The sequence below is a fragment of the Astatotilapia calliptera genome, chromosome 4 (genome assembly GCF_900246225.1).
Source record: "Astatotilapia calliptera chromosome 4, fAstCal1.2, whole genome shotgun sequence".
Classification (NCBI taxonomy): Eukaryota; Metazoa; Chordata; class Actinopteri; order Cichliformes; family Cichlidae; genus Astatotilapia; species Astatotilapia calliptera.
The window spans coordinates 13,465,865-13,488,534 of record NC_039305.1 but is presented as its reverse complement, the minus strand read 5'-3'; the positions used below and the strand labels follow the sequence as shown (position 1 = coordinate 13,488,534).

Genomic DNA, 22,670 nt, shown 5'->3' with positions numbered 1-22,670 from the left:
ATGTTCCCACTTAACTAGTAATTGTATTTTCTCTTCACGTATTTAATAGAACAACATGGCAGCCGCGCTCCTAATTTCTTCCGTGTGCTTGGAGGACAACCCAAGTGTTGAGTGCAAAGAGAAGTGCACACAATTAGCTAATATAATTCACAGATGTGCTCAGCGAGTTGTATTTTTTCCCGCTTTCTCTGTTCTTCATCTTGCCTTTGCACAGTACAACCTGAGAATTTGGACACTGCCCCTGCACTCACCCCATTGTGACCTTCTGGCGCATACATTTCGTATGACGTAGTAATTAAAATACACTAATTTGATAATAATGCAATAACAGCAGCACCCTGAAGGGTAAATTTAAAGAAAACATTTCCCCAGACCGCCAGTAAAGCATAATGCCCCATAGAAAATACAGTAGCCTGTTGGTGTGCTGTCTGAGGTCTCAGGGGTATTTCAGGGTACTGATTTCATACCACAGCCATTAAAATCTTAGCTCTCTCTTGGCTCCAAGCGCCTGCCTGGCGTCAGAGCTTATGAATGATATTGGATCCCCAAGGTGAAAACTTGATGAATATCTGAGGCTGTTTTGCAAAGGGTTAAGTGGCTCCTCCGCGGATTGAGACGCAGGCATATTCCACAATATTTAAACTAGATGATGAAGTTTAGAAGGCATCTCTAAAGGTGTGATGACTGCCCGAGATTAATTCATAACAAATAACACAGAATAAATTGACAATGATGATCTAGTTTTACGTTTTTCAGCTTTTATTTTGGGAATCTATTTGTGCAAAATAGCCAATTTTATTGTTCTAACTATACTCACTTATAGTCTATTTTTTAACGGTATTCTGCTTTAAAATTGGACAACTATGACATAAGCAACAAACTCATTAATGATCCAGCATAACTACTCACTGATTTACAAAAGGTCTCCATCGGCCTGGCAGTTTAGGGAGAGGATATGCTGCAATTTATGTTTGGCTCGGACGAAGCCATTCTTCTTAGAAAGCTTGCCGTACACTTCTGTATTATATTAACACTAAAAGGTCTGTAAATGCGCTGCCCTACAAAACTGCTCTCGAGCTCTCCAACATTCTGCATTTGCAAATCAAAACAGGTAATTTCTGCACATAATTATGCAGCTTTGTTGATCACAATATCCTCCACATATAAAAATGCTCATGTCCCGATCCCAAATGTCCATCAACCATGAATGTCATTAGATGTGAACCATTATGCGCAGTAATTTTGCCCCTAATTCCTCCTCATCAAGAAACAAGGACAAAAAAAACCCCAAACAGAGAACAGGGGAAATAATTTGGCCGCTTTGTGTCCCTCCCTTTGTATCACTGGCATGGTGGACTTGAAGCCTAAAGAAGTGGAAGTGGAACAGATTGAACTTGCTCAGTGAAGCTTGTTCTACAGTGCGTTTGCACAAATCCTGCCTGTGACCCATTTGTGAGTGCATTTATTGACCCCGTGTACACTGCTTCCACATTATGAGTTTGCTAATGAGCAGCACTGAATGTGCCTAGATAGCGCTGAAAAGCTCTGGCTGTCAACATGAAATGAAATGCATGGCTGCGATTATAGCCTCATCTGTTTTATTAAGTCTATTTGTTGATTAGATTTTGTAGCTCAATAGATGCATCATTGTGGAACTAAGTGGGAAAAAATATGCTTTTAGAGCTAAAGTGGTAAAAACTCTGGTAACGAGTACGGCAGATATCATTTACTGACTGACGACTTCCAGAGGGTGGTCGCTGACATGGTTTACTTTAACAGGCAAATGCTTCCATTTGTCATTGTTATGCTAAACACTACTTTGACATAGGGGAAATTGAATCAAGGAGCTTGTCAGCGGCATTCTTACGGCTGTCTTGTCCTTATCATTTCCATCAGGCTGATCAGAAACACATTGAGCTCCCCACCAACAGAGGGTCAAAAAGTCATAAAACCCTTGGTAGGCAGACATTTCCTGAACACTACATCATGTACTCCCTACGTTGGGTTTAAGCAGTGACGTAAAGTGTAAATAGGGAGTAATTAACATGTGAACTTCACTGGCAGTACTGTTGAAAATCTATTATTTACACTCAGTAATAATGGGAATTACAAGGTATAAGGAACCACAATACAAACTGGCATAGTTAATCAGAACTGCCTACGAGCAGAGGACACTACGTCCACACTATGTACGCTCCACACATTGTTTTCTCTCTGTTTTGGCCTCCCGTCCACACTAAGGGAAAACGCAGCGTTTTGAAAACGCTCTCGAAAGCGCATACATTTCAAAACGGAGCTGCCCCGTCGCAGTGTGGACGCTCGAAAACGCAGACTTTCTAAAACCATGATGCATTGTAGTCATGTGACCAATTAAACAAAGATAGCGGAGGGCATTATACAGCAGTTGTTTTGATTGCTCTCAATTTCGACAGCCCTAAAAAAGATTATTATCAGTTTGTACGTGCTCCAGATAGCTTTTCTTCAAATTCTTTAATTCTCACTCGCTTTTTGCGCATGCGCAGGAGTAAGCGTTTTCGGCCGTTTCAATGTGGACGCACAACTCTGTGAAAACGACTGAAAACTAGCGTGGACGCGGAGCGTTTTGAGACGAAAACGTCGTTTTTAAATCTGTCCAGGCGACAACAAAAGTTTTTCTTTGGAGATCAGTTGCCCCCCTTCACTTTTAGCTCAGTTCTTGTATCTGAACATTTTTAGAGGGACTTTGTGTTTATTTATTTTTTTAAGTCATTTATCGCTGACTTGTTAATTATTCAAGCATAAAAAAGGGCCCATAACTCAAGGGACGAAGCAGTTTTTATCCCCAAATAGCCACAGTGAAAAGGTGGCTTGTCAAGAAGCCATTCCTAAGATGGGGGGGAAAAAGCTGAGGTTTGCTAAATTACACAAGAACTGGACTGAAATTCAGTGGCAACAAGTTTTATGGAAGGTCTGGAGAGAGGTGCAGCAGTAAGTGCCTACAGTTATCTATAAAAAACGGTGGATCTTGTCAAAGAACCATCAGATTTTGAGCCAACATGCAATACCATTTAGAAAGCATCTGATTGGCTGATTGATTGGCTTTGTTTTTCAGCATGACAAAGATCCCAAACTGCAGTAAAAGCATTGAAAAAGCACACAGTGGAACACAATCAGTCATGGATTGGCCTCTCCAGAACCAGATCCTCGACATTATTGAAGCAGCAAGTGATAGAGAACAAAAGGCGAACAACATCCAAAAATGAGCTTTAAATATACTTCAAAAAGCCTGAAAAACTATTCCTGAAGACTAATTAAAGAAATTACAAGAAAGCTTACCTACGAGAGTTCAGGCTGTGCTGAAGAATAAAACTGGTCATACCAAATATTGACATTCAAGCTTGTACAAAATCTGATTTTTTTCCCCTTATATGCTGTATTTCCATGTATTTTTGCACATATTTCATTAAATTGTAGCCATTTCTCATTTCCAAGCAAAACAGAAAGAGTTGAAGGGTGGCTCAAAACTTCTGCACAGTACTGTGTAACAAATAACAAAACGAGTTAGGAAGCTAGAGTCAGTAAGAACTGAGACAGTGTGTTGAAAAGGAGGTTGTATTTGACACGTGTATGTTTTTGGCCTACAACCTCTGTGTAAACAAAAGAAACAAAAATCAAATGTAGGCATCATTAAAGGTTTGCTGGAAGCTGTTTATATTACAGATCCCACATACAAAAATTACTAAGAGGAGAATGGAAACAATAGAAAAAGTGAATTGAACTCAGTAAATGTACTAATTAGTAATAACAACTCAAAGAAAATGAATGGAAAAAGTGGACAGCACGATGACAAGCTTAAAGTGAAAGAAGGGCAAGTAGATGTTCTGTATATGAAGCAAAGGTTACAAAAGAAACCCAGAAAATTAAATGACAAAATGTGACTGATGACTTCAGTAAAAAAGTCAGCTTGTTCCTGAAAAAGTGATTTAGATAAGTCTGATTTTACCTTTCTCAATTTAATCCACCTTTTTTCACCTGAGTAAATTAACTTACTTTTTTAAAATTCACATTAAATGTAAAGTGCAAGTAAGCAGACTTAAACTGCAGCTGCAGAGATAACATCAAAGAAAATAGAAAGTGATACAATCCAAGAAGAGATCATTAAGGGAAAAAAAGCTCACATTATCATATAGACAAGCTGTAAAATGTGTCTTATTCTATGAAGCTAGTGCTCTGTCAAAGGCACGTCTTCTCTGTATACGTGTAATTACATGACAAATGAATACTGTCATTTCAAGATGTAAACATGATCTGAGGGATTTTCATGACATCGCATACAGAATGAAAAAAAGGAATAAAGCTTAAATCTTGTTCTCATTGTCTCTGTCCACGCTCCTGCTTGAAGGCTACGATAAACTTCCATGCTTCGACGTAATGGGCCAGGAGGATCTCTTCTGGGAAGAGCTCTTCCACATCGGCGGGAATGTCCATGTCTTTGCGCTCCATGTAAGACACCAGCGTGTCTTTCAAGCTTTAAAAGATGAAACAAGCAATTTGAATCAAATCTGCCACTGCTAGAGTAATGCATATGACAACACAATGAATAAACATGAATCTTTACCCCCAGTCAGGCCTGAAGGTATCAGTTGCATTTGGCTTTTTGAGGGACAGCACCAGGAACTCGTGCATCTCCAGGAGGAAAGTGTCAGCGCTGTTTTTAGAGAAGAAACCAATGAGCAGCCTGTGCTCGTCCTCACCCAGGGCCTGTTTGTACTTCTCTGAAACTCCTACAAACGGATCCTGATGAACACAAAAAAACACATGTATAGGAATATTGATAATAATAACAACTATTGACACCTTTGTACTAGATCACATCTATGCATAGAATAATACACCTCTGTGTCGGTGATGCTTACCCTCTTGAGGCGCAGCATGTTTTCTGATTTAAGTGAGGCCAGCAGCTGCCACAGTGCCACACAGTGTTTAAGGCAACACATGCCAAAGGCCTGTGGGCAAAACAATGTGAATGTGAGGCATAGAGAACATAAAGTAATTAAGATCTTGCCAGATCTTAAACTCAATGCTCCTAACTAGCAACAAAATTAAGTTTCTTTAAGCACGCTTGGCACATTTCTGTTCTGTATAAACAGTATCCACATAGCCGTCAGAAAGAAAAAGCAACAGTATAAAATAGTCTCAGATAGGCCAACCTTGAGGATGTGCTGAGCCATCTGGTTTCCCATCTGCAGCACCTCCTCCAGGTAGGAGGACAGCTGCATATGAGGCTCTCCCCCAGTCATTGCAAGGAAACCAAGGGCCACTTCCAGCATTGACAAAGCGTCACACACCTCACTGTAGGAGTGGAGCTCTCCAGCCACAGCAAAGAGAGTGAGAGTCTGAAGAGGCTCCTGTTGGCATACATCATAATGGCTGTTATCATCAGAAGCATGTACAGTATACACAATTTGTAATCTCTGATAAATAAATGCTAAGTCCCAGCATGTTACTACCTGTCACAACTTACTTGTTGGACTTTTTCTTTTATGACCTTGAGGATAATCTCGTAGTTGCGATCGTGTCTATTCACTAGAGTAGGAAGGCCCTGTGGATGAAGAACAAAGAGGGGTAAACTGTGCCTTAACAAACTGTGCGTTGAATTGTCAGCAAAGCTGCTTTGCTCCTGATTCTCATTGGCTCACATTGAGAGTGATGAGAGGCTTGCCCAGCAGGAAGCGTGAGATGATCTGCTGCTCGATCTTAGGCAAGTCATACTCGTGAAGGGTCTCCTGGCCCCGCTCGATGCTGTACTGGGTGTTGGACAGAATCAGCGGCATCACATCCCTCTCCAGCTCGTAACGAATCACATGCAGGTCAGTCAGATCTGCAGGGCTTACTTTGTAGCTGAGAGAGGAATAAATAGAAAGTTTACCCAGGAGACAGTGTCTCTATATTTTGGGATTCTACTACTCTGACTCTCTTTTCAGTCTTCAGCTCTTTCCAGCTATAATTGAGATATCATAATGTTATTTTAATCCATCTATATCTTATAATTTTTGCAAACATGCCGTATGAAGTGTATAATAACTTGAGACACAGTCTTCTGAAAGCCAAAGCATACGCAAGTGAGAAAAATGTGGCATGAGCGCCCCCACCTGGTCTCCTCTCCAGTGTGCTTGTCCACACAGTATATAATGTCATTGTGCAGCGCAATTAGGTAGCTGACGAGAGCTGTAGAGCACAGGCCTGGGCCGTGTCGCCGTGGCAACAGCACCCTGAAGTCACTGTTGAGGTCCAGGTCATTCTGGCAGAACTCAGCCGGGATCTTAATCTCACCTGAAAACATTTTAAAATGACGTTAGAACGAGACGTTGGACAGGTCAGCGCTGGTGTAACAGCACTGCTGGTTGCTTACCATTGGTTGCCAGCGATACTCTGAGCTGATTCCAGGTTGTCAGGAAGATTCTGATGTGTTTTTCGTACCAGGTTTTGAGTGAAACTGCATACAAGAAGAAATCAAATAATTAATCCCTAGTGTAAAGATGTCAGCCGCACAGGAGACCCGCAGTTCACACGGTACAGAAAATTAGAACATCAACATCAGCGGCGTTCACGTGTGGAAGAGATTTTCCTCTTTATGAATAATCAATCATTGTCTCCGTCCAGGTTAAAACAACTCACTCCTTGGCAGGCAGGTTCTTAAATTGCATTCTGCCAGCTATTTAACCATGACATTTCCGAGAACAGAGGTAATTAGGAGTTGCATGGAACTTTGTATCTCTTGTGCATGAGTCACGTAGTTGAAAAGGCTGAGAAGCACTGATGTAGACAGTTAAGTCAATACCTGCTTTCTGATTGCCGAGAAATTCAGCGATGCTGCCTTCCGTTAGCTCAGCGATGTTCAGAAACTTCTTCACTAGATCCCTCTGGAGCGCCAGGATTTCAGGAAGGTGCTTCACCAGTCGGATTTCTGCTTCCTAAAAATAAATAATCAGTAATATTAATAATAATAATAATGATAGTAGTAGTGTTTTCAGATAAATTCCTGTTACGTACTCTTTGGGAAACTGTGGTTGAACTTTGTCTTGTAAGAGCTGCTTATTTGTATATGTTATATATGTTTTTTTCAATATAGCCTGTTTTTGGCAAAAAAAAAGGAAAAAAAAGGAAAAGAAAAGAAATACAGGATCCATGGAAACAAAAAAAAAAAATAACGCACTTACAAAAAGTACAGAAACTATACTGATGGATATGGATTAAAAGCTCTGAAACAGATTAAACCCAATGCAGTCGATGACACAATGTAGGAGGATCACCGACAGATTTTTTTTTTCCTTTCTTCAACATTACAAATGCATTTTATGTTATCATTTTCTCACCCTATGGAGGAATCTCCAGAGGACTGGCAAGGTGTCTTTGCCATCATTTTGCTCCACGATGTGAGTGAGGCTCAACAGAGACACTTTCTCCCGGCAGCTCCACACGGCAGAAACATGGATCAGAGATTTTGGAGGAAGTGAAGCCAAGAAGAGCTGAGGATCTCCAAAAATTAGCTTCATGATTGGACTGGCAGAGATACGAGAGTCAGCCCGGATAAATGTGTTCACTTCCTTTAGCTGTCTATCCAAGTGCTGCGGAAGAGCAGGTGACATGTTATGTTATGCATAGATCTTGTATAAACATATGAGGCAAGTTGTACTGTTCTGGGGAAAAAAGGAGTAAAACTTTGAGTACCTTCAGATGTGGTGTGATAATGGCAGCGCTCATTTCAATTTCCCAGCCGTTTCGTGCTTCTTTGGTTGAGAGAAGATTGTCATACTGAACAGGCCCTGAAAGGAGAGTCAAGACTATTAAAAAATCTTTTACTATGACTATTCTCAGTCTTTACAAATCTATAGATATTGACTTAAAAGCTCAAATTTGTGGCCTCTAGAGGGCACACTTTCTCTCTTCTATGCTGGACTATACTGGACAGTAGGGGTGCAGCGATACACATAATTCACGGTTCGGTTCGGTACTTTGGTGTCACGGTTCGATATTTTTTCGATACAAAAAAAAATGTTCATGCCTTTTTAATTTGTCATTTATTAAAATTCTAAATATATATTTTAACTCAAAAGTACAGTTTTTAAATTTAATGTTGCTGAAACAACAAAATAATAAAAAAATTAATCTATCTGATCGAGAAATCACTCATCTTTGGAAAAGAGAGTTTATTACAGAGAAATGTCTCTTTCCAAAATAAAAGCTATACTACAGTATACGCTTCTTCTGGGCTATATTCTCAGCAGCATATTAAACATATCAGTTCCCATAAGGAGAATCATGTGCTAACGGCTGTCTAAATGACTCGGGTAAAGTTTGTAGCATGCGTGCTTGTTGTTTTTGTCTGCTTCCACTTGTCTTTGCACTAGGATGATGTCGGCGTAAATGTGCAGTCATATTCGTTGTGTTCCCACTAGTGCTGCCAGCGTTAATCTCGTTGAAATGACGTTAACGCCACAACACGGCAAATCTCCGTTAACGAGCTACCGCGGATCGCCCCGTGCCTGGGGCTGGACGGCCAACACGTTAACGAGCTAACTGCGCTAACGCAGTAGTTCCCACCAATGTAATTGAGCATTGCGTGGCACATCCGACATACTGTTTTACTTTTGTCCATGACGCACTTACCTTCAGGGTCATACGTCACATGAAAACCAAAATAGTTCCAAACGCCAGATCTGAATGAGGGTGGGGGAGGTTCAATTTGCCATGTTGCAAGGTGAGCTTAACTTCTGTCTCGCTAGCTTGCCCTGCGCTCAGTGAATCTGCGTTCGACTACTCCGCCTAGGCTGCACCGTCGAGCGCAGATCCACTGAGCGCTCAACACAGACAGCATCGTCAGAAGGAAAGTTGATAAAATAAATTAAAAATTTTGTATTGTTTGATACATATGCGTACCGAACCGAAAGCACTGTATCGAACGGTTCAATATCGATACGAGTATTGTTGCACCCCTACTGGACAGCTATTCAAAGTCCAATCGGATTGTTTGAGCTTTGTTATCAAAATGCTTCCATAATTATTGACACAGGACTTCACTGGTATCTTATATTTGTAGAGAGCTGCAGTATTAGTGTAGCTTTTACTTACATCTTTGCTGCTGGTGTGTCTCCAGGAGGCTGTTGATGACCAGGTGAACAGTGCTGATTGTGTCGTCTGTCCCCTTACCCAGACTTCTGATGAGGTGTTTCATGTCCTTTCTCAGATGAGCGAGTAGAAACTCTCCTGCATCTTGGACTTGAGGTTTGATAATGGCAGAAATAGACTAGAAGGAAAACAAAAGCAGATGACTCTCCACCTTTCTTACTACAAACAGTGGATTATAAACAGGCTTTTAACATTACCTTGATGGAGATTACTTGGATAATTTGTGGTTGCTGAAAAACAGCACTTTCAAAAACTCCATTCTGTTTGTGTTACCTGTGGTTGGCTGCAGGAACCAAGCAGCATGGCCATGTGAGTGAGCATGCGAATGATGGTGAAGGGAACGGGAGAAATGCTCTTGGTGTCCAGCATGTCTGGATTGTCTCTACGTCCGGGGTCGCCGAGGACGTGGCCTGTTTGAGTGCGGTCACCCCTGTCAGAAGACAATAAACAAATAAATACTGATGAATATGTTTATTTTGCTACTTTCCTCTTTCCACTTGAATTCTGTAGGACACTTACTGGACTTGCACAATACGAAATCCTGGCACAGGTGCGTGGTTATTCCCTCCAATCACTGCACCACAGTCTACACAATGACTTGTTTGCATGGGCTGGCCACACTAGAGGAATAGAAAGAGTTTCAAATAAATATGAAAGGGATACCAGCAAAAACAGACTTTTTAAAAATGGATTATGAATCCAACTGAAGCTAACATACCTCACCAATGGTGCAGGGGTGACCATTTGGACAGTCTGTGTTAAAAGTATAAAACAATACGACAAAGGTGTTTAGCACATCACCTCCTATCATCACATTAGAGGTTTTTTGTCTTTTTAATAATACTTACGATACCACTGCAAGTGACCCATAGCTTGTTGAGCCACTGCTAACATGTCCTCCGGCATGGTGGGCAAGAAAGCCGCCTGTACCAACAGATGCATTCCATATATTTATTTTTTTAAAATATACACAGGTTTTGATCACTTACAACAGCAATTATACATACCTGCATGTTTGCAGGTGTCATAGCTAGCTGCTTCAGTGGAGCCAAGATTCCTTGGTTTCCACAGAGCAAGACAGCAGCTAAGTGAACAGCCAAGTCCACCGACACACACTGGGCACCAGAGACCCCGCAGCGAAGAGCCAAGGGCCCGATCTGGTTGGTTACCAGAGACAGGGCAAAGGCCTTCACCTGCGGGCTGGGAAGGAATTTTGATTTCTGGATGTAGCTCATCAGGGCCTCGACTTGCTATTGGTAAAAAATATACACACAAATACTTAAATACTGAATGAAGACAAACTGAAAACTATAACCTAAAATAAGATAAGATGATGTTATTTTATTTAGCGTAACTAAATTAGAAAACCTACTTCAGGCTTGGGATGGAAGCTCGCATTGGTTTCTCTGTAGAGAGCGGTGACTTCTCGATACAGTGCCAAGAGAAGATAAACTGTTTTCCACTGTGGTGGGCATTTGCACCGCTATAAAGACAAAGCAAAAGACCCACACCATTATGCACACAAATTTAGATTCCTGGGGTCTGTTCTTCGTACCTCGCTTACTACATCCAAGATCAAATGACACATCCAAGATCAAATCATCGCGCCAACTTTGAGCTCGCTATTCCGGTTCTCCGAACACACCTGTTTGTTGACGATTAGTATAGCTGGATGAAGTAATGTGAGATCACTGGGTGGCTTAACAGGGGCTACGCATCGAGAGTAGAAACATTGATCGGCAACCCTTTGATTGGTCGGCGAAAATGTCGAAGGAGCGCACTCGGTATTTTTCGGCAGCAGAGCAAGAACTCTTGATTGAGGGATTTCAGGAGTTTCAGAGTTTAATTAAAACGCAAGGGAACACTGCAAAGGCTGCAAAAGCAAGGAGAGAGGGCTGGCAGAAAGTTACTGACAAATTAAACTCGTAAGTAATTTAATAATAACAATAATAATGGAGTGGATTGATATAGCGCTTTACCACGCCACTATTCATTCACTCTCACATTCACACACTGGTGGAAGCAGCTACGGTTGTAGCCACAGCTGCCCTGGGGCAGACTGACAGAAGCCAGGCTGCCATATCGCGCCATCGGCCCCTCTGGCCATCACCAGTAGGCGGTAGGGTAGATTTATCATATCACACTATATTATCCAATATTATATTACATTATGTCCTCTTTCACATTAGAGCCACAACAGGACCCACTAGAACATGGGAACAAGTAAAAGTGAAATATAAGAATATTCTACAGAATGGTAATATTTATCACTTATATTGCTTTTAGTCTCTTGGAAAGAGACCCTGAAATAATCTGTTTGTTTATAACAGCAACCAAGAAAAGGGCAGAGCAAAAAAAGACAGGTGGTGGTCCTGCATCCCCTCGTCAACAAGTTGGTTAAGTAAATAATACCCTCATGGGAAAATCGATATCTCTCTATGAGCACACTGTCGCGCTGAGCTAAAGGGTCCTGTCTATCCCGCAATATACGCTGAATTCTGAAAACTCTCCTTATCAATCTTGCACCTTCTGCAATGGGTGGCTCGCGTAAACGGACAGGACATGGCTGCGACAGGCTTCCCAAATCCACCTTCGCTTTTATAGCCGTGGTCTCCCATCTTGATTACATGAAGTAATTTACTATTACTACTCTAAAATATGAATTACATCTGAAATAATCAAATACATGAAATAGAATGATTAATAGTACATTTCCCTTTTTTTAGGAAATGACATGTATGTATCTGAATGAAATGAATAAAAGAATCAAATACTGCATTATCTTTAGGTATATTGATAATATTTATTTATGGAAAAACAGTGGAAAAATATCGCTGTTGCTTTCATATAAATGAAGCGGACATACCTGAATGGCCGCGATCTAATCCTGTTTACATAAAGTAAACCTGCTCCCAAGCAGGTTTACGCTTACAGATCTGTTGCTATGACAGCAAGTCCCGGATGAGCTTCGGAGAACCGAACGATCCAGGATCACGCGAAATCGTCAACAATCAAATCCAGCTAACTTACTTAGCGAGGTACGAAGAACGAACCTCTGATTCTGAATTTCCACCAAGAAAACGATGCAACATTACCTCGCAAGCCTCATCCAGTCCATCCAGTTTGGCTTCCATAACTACTTTTGCAACAGCATTTCTGATGGTCTTGTAATCTTCCCCACACACGAGATACTGATCTATTGGTGTGACTTCTTCATCCTGGGTAGAGTGAAATGAAAATGAGTTATTTTGAATAAAACTTTTATCGTTTATCTTCTTTATAAGCTGAAAATCAAACGGTTGCTAAGCGAACCTTTTGCTGAATTTCCTTAGGAAAGATCCAACTCATTTGATCCGATTTGAGGAGCTTCTTGACGAACTCTACTCCAAACTGACTGCACATCTTACGGATCAAATAGACCCGATACCAGTCATTTCCACTCCGCCTACACAAGTCTATGACGCTGGTCAGGAAAGCTGTGCTTCCATTCTGGCCAACTTCTCGGGATCCTGGTATCAAATAAAATCAAAGTAATGTGTTTGTAAAAAGGAGAACATTCCTGACACATTGTAGGAGTATGACACACAATAAGAGTGTGTAACTCATTAAAAATACGCACCTGGAGCTCTCAGTTTTTCCACAAACATGCTCACTGCCATATCGAGATCCATACGCACTCTGGCCACCTGCTGCAGGTACTCTACAGTGGCCGTTTCAGAAAGCTGATCACGAGACTGCAAGAAATCAGTCAAGAAGGCACTTTCATCCTGCAGACATGCCTGCTGGTCTGCAGTGGACCTGAACTGCATCCTTTCAAACATGGAATCCTAGAAAAATAAACATTTAAAAAGGCATTTTAATAAAATCCACAATCAAATCCACATGCAGCTTGTGTGTTAGCGCATACCTCCAAGCAGTTAATGTACAAGGTGTAGAGCTCAGTTTTATCCATCTCCTCCAAGATGTTGCTCCGCTCAACTGCTGTCAGATGCTGCTGCAGGTACTTTTTTACATCATCAAAGCTTCAAAAACAGTCAAGGTTAAACACAAATTAGAAACTGCACTGCACAGACATAATAAGACCTCATGCAATAACCAAAAAAAAAGGGAGGAAAGAAAAGGGACCTCACCTGTACTTCAGAAGAAGTTTGAGCACTACTGACCGCACCACCGGATTTTTATCCACAGAGTCGTCAAACGGAGAAAGCGCCTTTGTCAAAATCTGCTTATTGCCTAAAAATACATAAATCTATTTAGAACTAACAAAACATATAGTTGTACAGTCGCACATGGATGTGTTTCACATACATGGTGGAAAGAAAGTAATAGAGTACCTCTCAGAATTGGGACAGCGCCGGGCTCCACCATGAGAAATGACAGCAAATGAAGAATGACAGCTGAGCAGGGTGGAGAATTATCCTTGAAACACACAGTCGACACCAGGTCTATGAAGAAAGCATTGCACTTGTTCCTGAACTGGGTGTGTTGTTTGATGGGAATCCTACATAAAAGAAGATTTACAAAAGTCACACAGATGTCTTAAAGCACATCACAACACATCTAATCAAAAACAAGGTACTTAAATGCAACATAACTAAACAGCAGCAAAAGGCAGATCAAAATTTTTTGTATTGTGTGGGAAGAATTGAATGATATCTTTGTTCATTACACGTGGGAGGTTGGCCTTATTCACATATAGTTACCAACCTTATATCATCTGAGGGAACCAAGGGGAAGTCATCGTTAACTGGCTGCATGCAGAGAGGACAGTACATCTGTCCAGGCACCAACCACATTTTGATACAGGCTACACAGTAGATGTGTTCACATGGCAGGCAGAGAGGGTCCTGGGGGTCTCCCATACACACTGGGCACAGTGTAAGACCAAACCTGGGGAAAAAAACCCCAAAAAACAATTATAACATTTACAAACAATTATAAATTCTGATGTTCAGTAGTGAAATATTACTATTTAAAGCTATGATATGAAACTGAAATTAGACAGCCCTCCTCCTGCAGTGCTTCCTTCTATATTCTAAGCCCCTAGATGTTAAAATAGGTCAATATAACAATAAATTGTTAAAAATAGTACCTTAGCTTCCAGCAAGAAAGAAAATGCTAATTTTTGGCCATTAAAACTTTGATTTCAGTTCATTCGTACCTTCTACAACCTTCTTAAAGCAACCAAATACAATGCTAAATGTGCCCAGAAGCGCTAAAGTACAGGATGAGAGATTCTGTTAACACACAACATGTATAAAAGTCGATGTTTACCTGAAGATGCGTTCGATGGCTCCATCTTTGCAGATTTTGAGCAAACGAATTACTGCCTCGAACGTCTCCTGAGTTTTGAGGTCTGAGTTTTTTTCCAGTATCTTGAAGGGAGAGCAGAGGCAATACATGTTTATTATGGGTGAAGAAAAGACTGTGGTTATCGTGAAGAATGCTTTATGGTAATTATCTGTACTGTTAAAAAAAATTTAATACAAAGAACCCAGACGCACCTGGCCAAGCCGCCCAGTGTTCTCCAAAACTAAAGGAGACAGTTTCTTCTCCAGCTCCTCTATTCCCAGTAACATGTGCTCCACAAACAGAGACAGAGAAAATATCCGATTCCATCCAGCTCTAAAAGACATAAAACAAATAACCTTTCAATGCAGCTCAAGTGGTTACCTAAAGACAAACTAAAAACCTCAGACTTGTGATGATTTGGACATTTTTTCCTTAAGCTTTACTTACTGGACTCTCATGGCGATTATCTTGCTTCTCTCTCCATAACGTCTCACGCTGTCCTCTGAGCAGATTAACTCAATAGCAACCTGGATTTTTTTCACCTGCCTGAGCCAGGCTTGTCTTCGGGCATCTGTGTTCAAGTCTATGGGCTCCAGGTACTCCACACACGCAAACCCAGCATACACATCGAGTACCTTGGAGACAGGAGAACAAAACCAAAAAGAAATAATTACAAAACCCAAAACAAAAAAAAAAAAAAAAAAAAAAAAAAAGAAGATTGTTGATGAGAAATTAAAAATCCTTCAAAGAAACAGAAAATAAAAACACTATGTAAATAAGGATTACCAGTTCAAACTCGTCTCTGGCATTAGGATTCATCAGGAGGTTTTGGGTCAACTGAGGTACAATGCACATCACTCTGCAGAGGTTCTGGAGCCGGTTTTTGAATTCATGATATGCAGCATGGACCCACGGAAGAGACGTCACCGCTTCAGTGTCACTGAGCTGCAACCGCAGTTCGTTAACACAAGAATTCAAAGCACCACACAGGAGCTAGAAAAATAAATAACATGCATTAGTATATACTGTCACACACAATCTCGCCAACATCAAATGAAAAACAAAATAAAAACAAAACAAAAAACCTGAAGATCTTCCGGAGAAGTGACATTCATTGTCATGGAGATGAAATCCTGAAGGTAGCGCTGGAAAAACTCAACCTGCATCTCTGGGTCTGCTTTCGCTATGTAGCGGCCGAGCGGTGTCTTCCAAAAGAACTTAACAAACTCTTTCTGAGTTTGCCCTGGAAGACATATGCATTTAATGTAAAAACAAAACAAACTAACAAACCAAAAACACAACATCACTACCGTATTTCCCGGACTACAAAGCGCACCTGAATATTAGCCGCACAAGCTAAAATCAGGGGAAAATCCTGTTTTGTACATACATTAGCCGCACCTGACTAAAAGCCGCAGGTGTTTCAATGTTGACTTAACATATGTAAGAGAATATGCACAAAGCGAATTGTCAGGAAAGAGATGGCTGTTTGGAGACACACCTCTTTTATTAATATTTTGAAAAACAAGTTATGGGTACATATTTGCACAACTTTTTAGGTATATGTAAAAGTAGCGGTAATTACAAGTACGAAACATGTGCTGTGCTTCAAAAACGAGTAACAAATGTAGTACATAACAATAACCTACAGCACACCAGAAAAATAGATTCAGACTACCTTTTAGGCTCAGGTGGATGGATGGATATTTTCACACTTTTCCACGCGGTCAGATTCCACCGGTGGAGTTGAGCATAACTTGCTTTTCGCAAGTTTATTGCCGCACACCATCCACGACTCCCGCTGAACGTGTAGCGCTACTTTGAAGTTTGTTTTTCGAGCTACTTCTACGGCACTCTGTTGCCTGGCGGATGGACATGTGACCAACATACCACTCTTGAACCCCGATACTGTGTGTCTGATCACATGCCCTTCCGCCAGGCAACGTAGTGCCGTACAACAGCGGAACAAACAAAACAAATCGTCTTACGATATGACAAAAATCAGGGACAATCCATAGAAAAGCCGCACCTGACTAAAAGCCGCAGGGTTCAAAGCTTGTGCAAAAAGTAGCGGCTTATAGCCCGACAATTACGGTATATAAATTATATAGTGGCTAAAACAAACCACTACCTTCATGTTGACGTGCATGAACCCAGAGCTCTTCCAGGTAGTCCTTAATCCTCCAGCTGAATGGCATGCTGCAGCACATGTTCTTATCTTGGGCAATGTAGTGCTGTACAAGGATGGTTCTCGTCTCAGAACTGTAAGCAGTTTAAAAAAAGCAAAGTGAACATCAGACATCTTTAGGTACAGAGTATCTTTGGTCAGAGGGCCCGGTGGCGCCTGTGTCCGGCAGCCTCGCCTCTGTCAGTGCGCCCCAGGGCAGCTGTGGCTACAATGTAGCTTGCCATTGCCAGTGTGTGAATGTGTGTGTGAATGGGTGAATGACTGAATGTAGTGTAAAGCGCTTTGGGGTCCTATGGACTAGAAAAGCGCTATACAAATGCAGGCCATTTACCATTTAGGTACAAGAATGTACTTTTTTAAACAAAACAATTATTACACATTATTACATGCACAATAATTACATTATTAACAACACTTACGTGTGGTCTAGTGTTAGATGTGAGATTTCCAGCAGCTTTTCATTGCCAAAGATATCTAACCATAGCTTCTTAACAGATTCACCACAGCGGGTATCAAGCAGGAGGTCCATGTTTTGGTCACGGTCTATGAGCGAAACTAGATGCGCCAAGAGGGGGACGACCACAGCCTGAACACGCTTCCATAAGGTGTGTCTGTCATGAATGGAGAAAAAAAAGTTTACAGTGGTTTTCAAATAAATATAGGATAATACTGTATATTAAACTGCATATTACACAAGACCGAACCACTCACCTAAAGGTGCCTCCTTCTTGCAAGGCATCGATGTTTGAGGCCTCCTTGAAGACCCAGTTGCTCTTGATGGATGAGAAAGTGTTGCCGTCGTGAGTCACCAACAATGAGTGAAGATGCCGCTTCACCACTTGTAGGAATTCACCTGACAAATTCAGATAGAATAATTAGCATTAACAAAAGCAAATAACAAAAAAAGCAACAACAAGTACTGAAAAAAGTTTTGTTAGTACCTGTTATTTCGTCATTGTCACTCAGAAGTGCCAGAAGGATCTCTACTCTCCGAGTACTGCGGAGGCCACTTTCCACCTGGTCCCTCAGCATGGCTACTGCACTCTGCACACAGCTCCTCAGCAATGCTGTAGTGTCCACAACACTTTCCCAGGTCTGCAGAAGAAGAACACACTAGTTAAAATCTAGTGTTAAGATTAATCCCCAATAAAAAAAACATGTCATTCATGTAAGAAAACAATGTGATGACCATGCCGGGATTTATAGACTTACATTTTCCTCCTGCACAGTTTCCTCCTGTTCACTCTCAGAGTACATGTCATCAGTCTCCATGGCTTTAACAAAAATGTTGTAATTTAATACACAATGCTGTAAAGTGAACAATATATATGGAGACAACAACATAATTTTATATAAATGATTTATCATTAACTAACCTTCAGCCTGAGGTGCCTTTGTTTCAAACATTTGACTGATTGTCATGTTTTGCAAAGTTTTGATGTCGGAAACAATGTCTTTAGAGCGTCTGAGGTCATCAATATGAACTGATCTCCAGGGGCCTGTGAATATTAACATGTCTCAGCTTATTGTCCACTCTTTACACGACATAATAAAAAATATAGTCCATGTTGTATAAGCCTTACCGCCATGAAAGCCAATGTAAGAAGTCCCTCCTTCCATTCTTGGCAGTCTGGTGATGAAGTACACAAATACCTTTCTACTTGTGTTCTCCTGGGTTATCTTATTGATCTCATTAATCGATGAATACCTGGAAATGAACGGCAAAAGTTAATATGGCCAAACCACATGGTAGCTAAAAGCCCACAAAAAAAAGTGTTGGACCTACTTTGCAGATGCAATGAGGTTGGCGCTGAGACTGGCTTCATCAAAATCACTCTGGACGATGAGGACCCTGTTGCTGCTGCTTTTATTCTCAGCTGTGAGGAAGTTCCTACAAGACGAGAAGGACTTGGTTTGTACACTGTAACACCTCTCAAGATCATAGTCAGTTATTCTCATGCAATATTTGCTGCTAAACATATTCTAAAAATGTAAATGTCAAAATGTGCCAATAGATTAAAACAATCACAATAATCTTTAAATTCAGTAACAAAGGGATATGTCTCATTAGTTAGTAATGTTTACATTACTAGATATTAGAACTAGTCTATCACTGTTCATACTAGGACATGTTTCACAGCTTCTATTGTACTTTATTGTGTGAATGTAAAAAAAAAAAGAGAGTAAAATTATACATTCCGTAGATAAACAAACCTTATCTTCTTCAAGAAGGAGTGCTCTGTGTCAAACTGCTGGAGTGAGAGAAGCTCAACACTGTGCAACATCTTCTCCAATGGTTCGAGGTCAAAAGCAGTCAAAAGTCTGGAGAATGTTGTCACCTGAAGTGTAAAATTACAATTAGACCGTATGTTTTTGTGTTTGTGTATATAAAATTGTCAAATTTAGTTACCTCTGTGAAGAAGGAGCAAGAATGGGCCTCCTGTCTTATGTGAGCAAGTATGTAGTCAGCCAAACAGCTGTTACTCTGCTCTTCAAAGTACATCCTGGCCAGATATTCACTTTCCACTTTTGGAAGGGCTGTACTGTCCAACCTTACCACAGAGTCTGGTGTAGCACATTTGAGCAGTATGAGTTTAGCCTCGTCGAGCATTCTCCTCTCAGAATCTGAGATTTCTAAACTGTCCTTCTGGTTCTCTATTACTTGGAGAACTACAGAAGCACATGTGTCTGAGTGGTACCCAATGAATACGTCTGGGGGTTTGTATTTGTATGTCTGAGCTGCCGCTGCATGTTGGCTGCTGAGAGTTACAAAAAGCTGGACCCATTTCTCCAGTTCCTCCACCATCCTCTTCTGTTCGGTTTTCAGAACAGTCTGGATGTCCAGGTAGTGCTTCTCCAGCCTGTTAATGAGAGGTATTGGGAACTGTTTGTAGACCACTTCTCTTTCCTCAATGACGATTAGCCGGAAGTCTTTGTGAACCCTGCATTTTACACGATGGGTTCCCAGTCCAAGGTCCACATATTTCTGCCCTCCCAAGCAAACATAGTATTGGTTGAGGGCATCATAGAGACTTTCATAGAGATTCTGCAAGTTTAAGAGCACAACCGTTTGTCCTGTTTCCATGCATATCTTTACTCTGTTGATGTTGCGACAGATCTGGGTATACTCTTGGTCTTTTGGGAAGCTGGAACCAAAGATAATTTCTGGTTGACCACTTTCTGAAAAGAAGGACTGCTGCAGGATCTGCAGGGCTGCATAGTTTTTAGTTAGCACCAGGAGGTATCGACATTCTTCTTCCTGTCCAACTGCTTCAATGTTTTCTCTCACAAACTCAATGGTACTGATGTTCTCTAGGTTTGGTGCAATCCCCAGTCTCGTAGTGAAGACAGTAACTGGATCTACATTATCCTTGCCACTGAAATTTCTCAGCACTGCTTTGACGGTTTCCTCTGGTGTGGGCTTTCGCTTAGAAGCCTTTGCGACCGCAAAGATCATCTTTATCAAGCTATAGTAGTCACGTAAGCCAAAAAATCCTTTGCCTTGTTTGCGGCAGATGTTCAAGTAGGCTCTTGCAAAAGGTTGGAAGAAATCCCTGACCTTCTCCAGAACCACTGCATCAGAGGAGCAGATTCCTTTAGCACTTTCAATGAGTTCCCTCTCGTCAGGGTCCCCACGGGACACAAAAATGCCTCGGTTCATCTTTGCAGGGTCCAGCGCCCAGTTGGAGATTCCAATAAATCCAACCTTTTTGTGTGGTAGTGGCTCATCATCAATGCATCCCTCCTCCAGCAATGGATGAAGAGTTTTCAGCGGCATCTTTGGAGAGTCCTCTGCAAGCCCGATCTCATCAAGAACCACAACTGAGATATACTCATCCAGGTTTTTACCTTCCTGAAAACGTCCGCATTGCTTAAATGTATTAATGATGCCTTCTGGTGTTGAGTGAGGGCTACACTGGAAGGACACCAAGTGGATCTGTTTGAGCTTTTTGTACAGGTCAGAATGAGCAGCTTGACCCTGCATTGCATCTGCCACCAAAGTTTTAGACAGAGATTTTGAACTTCCAGGTTTGCCCACGAGGAAGAGAGGGATTCTCAGTTCAATGCAGAGAACCATCATGAAGACGTTTTCTTTCAGGGCACTATTTCTTGCAATTGTATCCCCCATTGGCACACCACTCAAAAGTAAATCCTGCATGAGTGAGATTTCCTGCATCACCTTTGATGGACTGTATAATGCTGGAAGACTTTTGCTGATTTTCTGCCTGTATTTATCCTTATTTTCTAAACAGGCATGGTAACACACTCCAATGGCCATGACTAGAGACCAGAGAACAGGGTCTCGGCTCCCAGGCCATGTTGGACGCATTTCATCCTTCTCAACATTTCTATCATTCTCAAACTTTTTAAGCTCCGCAAAAAACATTTCATGGTTGTCATAGAACCAAACAAAAGCTTGCATGCAACGTTCAACATCTCTCAGGCTGACGAAGCTGCATTCATCATTTCTCGCACGCATGTACTTCTGTGAAGATGAAAGTACATCAGTGATCCACTTGATATGACATTCATCAATGGCTTTTTTTTCAGCAACTCTTTGTACAATCTGCTGGATGTATATTTTCTCTGTGTGATCATTTAACTGCCCGAAGTCCCATACCAGGGGAATCATGCTTGGTGGCAGTGCTTGAACTCTATACACCAACTGGCGGAGAGGAATAGATCCAAGTTTTTCGTCCGTCTCTTCTGCTCGAACTCGGTACCCAAGGCCTGCAGATTCCAACCTTTGAATCATCTCATCTGTGTGTTTTCGGTAAGGATTGCATGCAGCAATAATCTGCAACCCAGTGTTGGCTGTCAAACTTTCCCCCTTTACAGTCTTATCACAGAGGACCTCCTTAATACTGCTGATGGCCTCTGTAGTGTTGGCCTCATCAAAAAACAGAACGGAGTCAAACCCATAGTCGAGTTTGTTGATCGAAGCAATGTCTTCTGCTTCTCTCACTTTGGTGTAGATCATCTCTGAAGTTGTCCCTCCATGCACCTTGACAAGTTTCAAGTTCTCAGTGGCCACTCCACTCCTCCGGAGTTCACAAAGGAATTTGATGAGCCTTGTTTTACCACACCCTGTTTCTCCCATGATAATGACAGGGATGCCGCATCTGAACCGCATGTGGATTGCGAGCATCTTCAATATGTTGTCAGTTGTAAGCTCATAAGTTTCATCTGGATCAAGAGGCCACTGGATACCAAGAACACTACAGATTCGCTCTATTTTCTCTGCTCTTGGAAGGCGATCAAAGTCAATGTTGAAGGGGACTCTTTGCAGCTTTAGACCTTCATACAATGCCCTTGTCATGACATTTCTTTTAATCACCCTGTTAGAGGTTGGGTCAATGGCATCAACAAAGTTCTGCTCATTGAGCTGAAGATGGAAACCAATAAAGGTCATGGACTCATGGTCATCATTAAAGAATATGTATGGATGTGGTTCTGTTTCCCATCTTTTCCTGATAAGAAAAGGAGCCAAGTCTTCATCTCTGACACCAGCCAGATCGATTTCCAGCCTGCCAGGACTCTGGTCAGAAATGCTGAGTGATGGAGAGGCAAAATCCTTTGCCATCAGAATCATGAAATCTACCACAAAGGTTTTGAATCCGGTTAGTGTGTCCCCAGTGAAAGTGACATCACAAAAAACAGACGTCTCACAGTCTTTCAGCTGAAGGTTGAGAAACCATGCAAAATTTCTTAGTTCAGCCCAGGATGGATCCATTATGCCGCAAAACATGAGAAGCATCTGAAGACATTCAACATGTGTCCCATCAACTTTGTTATAAGTGAATACATCTAGATTAATGTGGTTATGAAACCGCGTGAGATACTGGTATGGTCTCTGAAAAGCCTCGCTCCTGAATTCTTCATCATCCATCAGTGGGTCATCATTGCTCACAATGGTGGGATCTTCTTGCTTCCTCATCTCTAGCATTAATACCTCTTTGGGTGGCCGGCAGAAAATATTTGGGAACACATCAATGAATGAGCTTTTGATTTTTTGAGTCTA

The 22,670-nt window shown here is 41.4% G+C and overlaps 1 protein-coding gene across 2 annotated transcripts in view; it reads right to left on the bottom strand.

The window, feature by feature from the left end:
- Positions 1-3,575: 3,575 nt before the first annotated feature.
- Positions 3,576-22,670, bottom strand: part of rnf213a (ring finger protein 213a) — a 47,268-nt gene continuing 28,173 nt past the window's right edge. For both annotated transcript variants that reach the window (XM_026164915.1, XM_026164914.1), the window contains exons 28-67: positions 19,059-22,667; positions 18,863-18,987; positions 18,435-18,539; positions 18,232-18,356; positions 18,025-18,147; positions 17,861-17,922; positions 17,590-17,743; positions 17,360-17,501; positions 17,068-17,259; positions 16,592-16,722; positions 15,546-15,703; positions 15,247-15,453; positions 14,908-15,095; positions 14,673-14,793; positions 14,443-14,543; positions 13,876-14,058; positions 13,503-13,669; positions 13,299-13,401; positions 13,076-13,190; positions 12,788-12,995; positions 12,481-12,677; positions 12,264-12,386; positions 10,541-10,651; positions 10,176-10,418; positions 10,017-10,092; positions 9,887-9,921; positions 9,688-9,788; positions 9,442-9,598; positions 9,112-9,286; positions 7,711-7,805; positions 7,356-7,607; positions 6,821-6,953; positions 6,392-6,475; positions 6,132-6,312; positions 5,679-5,880; positions 5,504-5,581; positions 5,190-5,387; positions 4,896-4,985; positions 4,598-4,776; positions 3,576-4,507 (exon numbers count right to left, since the gene is read on the bottom strand). In XM_026164915.1, coding sequence (XP_026020700.1) covers positions 4,351-4,507; positions 4,598-4,776; positions 4,896-4,985; positions 5,190-5,387; positions 5,504-5,581; positions 5,679-5,880; positions 6,132-6,312; positions 6,392-6,475; positions 6,821-6,953; positions 7,356-7,607; positions 7,711-7,805; positions 9,112-9,286; positions 9,442-9,598; positions 9,688-9,788; positions 9,887-9,921; positions 10,017-10,092; positions 10,176-10,418; positions 10,541-10,651; positions 12,264-12,386; positions 12,481-12,677; positions 12,788-12,995; positions 13,076-13,190; positions 13,299-13,401; positions 13,503-13,669; positions 13,876-14,058; positions 14,443-14,543; positions 14,673-14,793; positions 14,908-15,095; positions 15,247-15,453; positions 15,546-15,703; positions 16,592-16,722; positions 17,068-17,259; positions 17,360-17,501; positions 17,590-17,743; positions 17,861-17,922; positions 18,025-18,147; positions 18,232-18,356; positions 18,435-18,539; positions 18,863-18,987; positions 19,059-22,667 — 9,186 coding nt within the window. In that variant the 3' untranslated portion in view covers positions 3,576-4,350. The remainder of the gene's footprint in view (positions 4,508-4,597; positions 4,777-4,895; positions 4,986-5,189; positions 5,388-5,503; positions 5,582-5,678; positions 5,881-6,131; positions 6,313-6,391; positions 6,476-6,820; positions 6,954-7,355; positions 7,608-7,710; positions 7,806-9,111; positions 9,287-9,441; positions 9,599-9,687; positions 9,789-9,886; positions 9,922-10,016; positions 10,093-10,175; positions 10,419-10,540; positions 10,652-12,263; positions 12,387-12,480; positions 12,678-12,787; positions 12,996-13,075; positions 13,191-13,298; positions 13,402-13,502; positions 13,670-13,875; positions 14,059-14,442; positions 14,544-14,672; positions 14,794-14,907; positions 15,096-15,246; positions 15,454-15,545; positions 15,704-16,591; positions 16,723-17,067; positions 17,260-17,359; positions 17,502-17,589; positions 17,744-17,860; positions 17,923-18,024; positions 18,148-18,231; positions 18,357-18,434; positions 18,540-18,862; positions 18,988-19,058; positions 22,668-22,670) is intronic.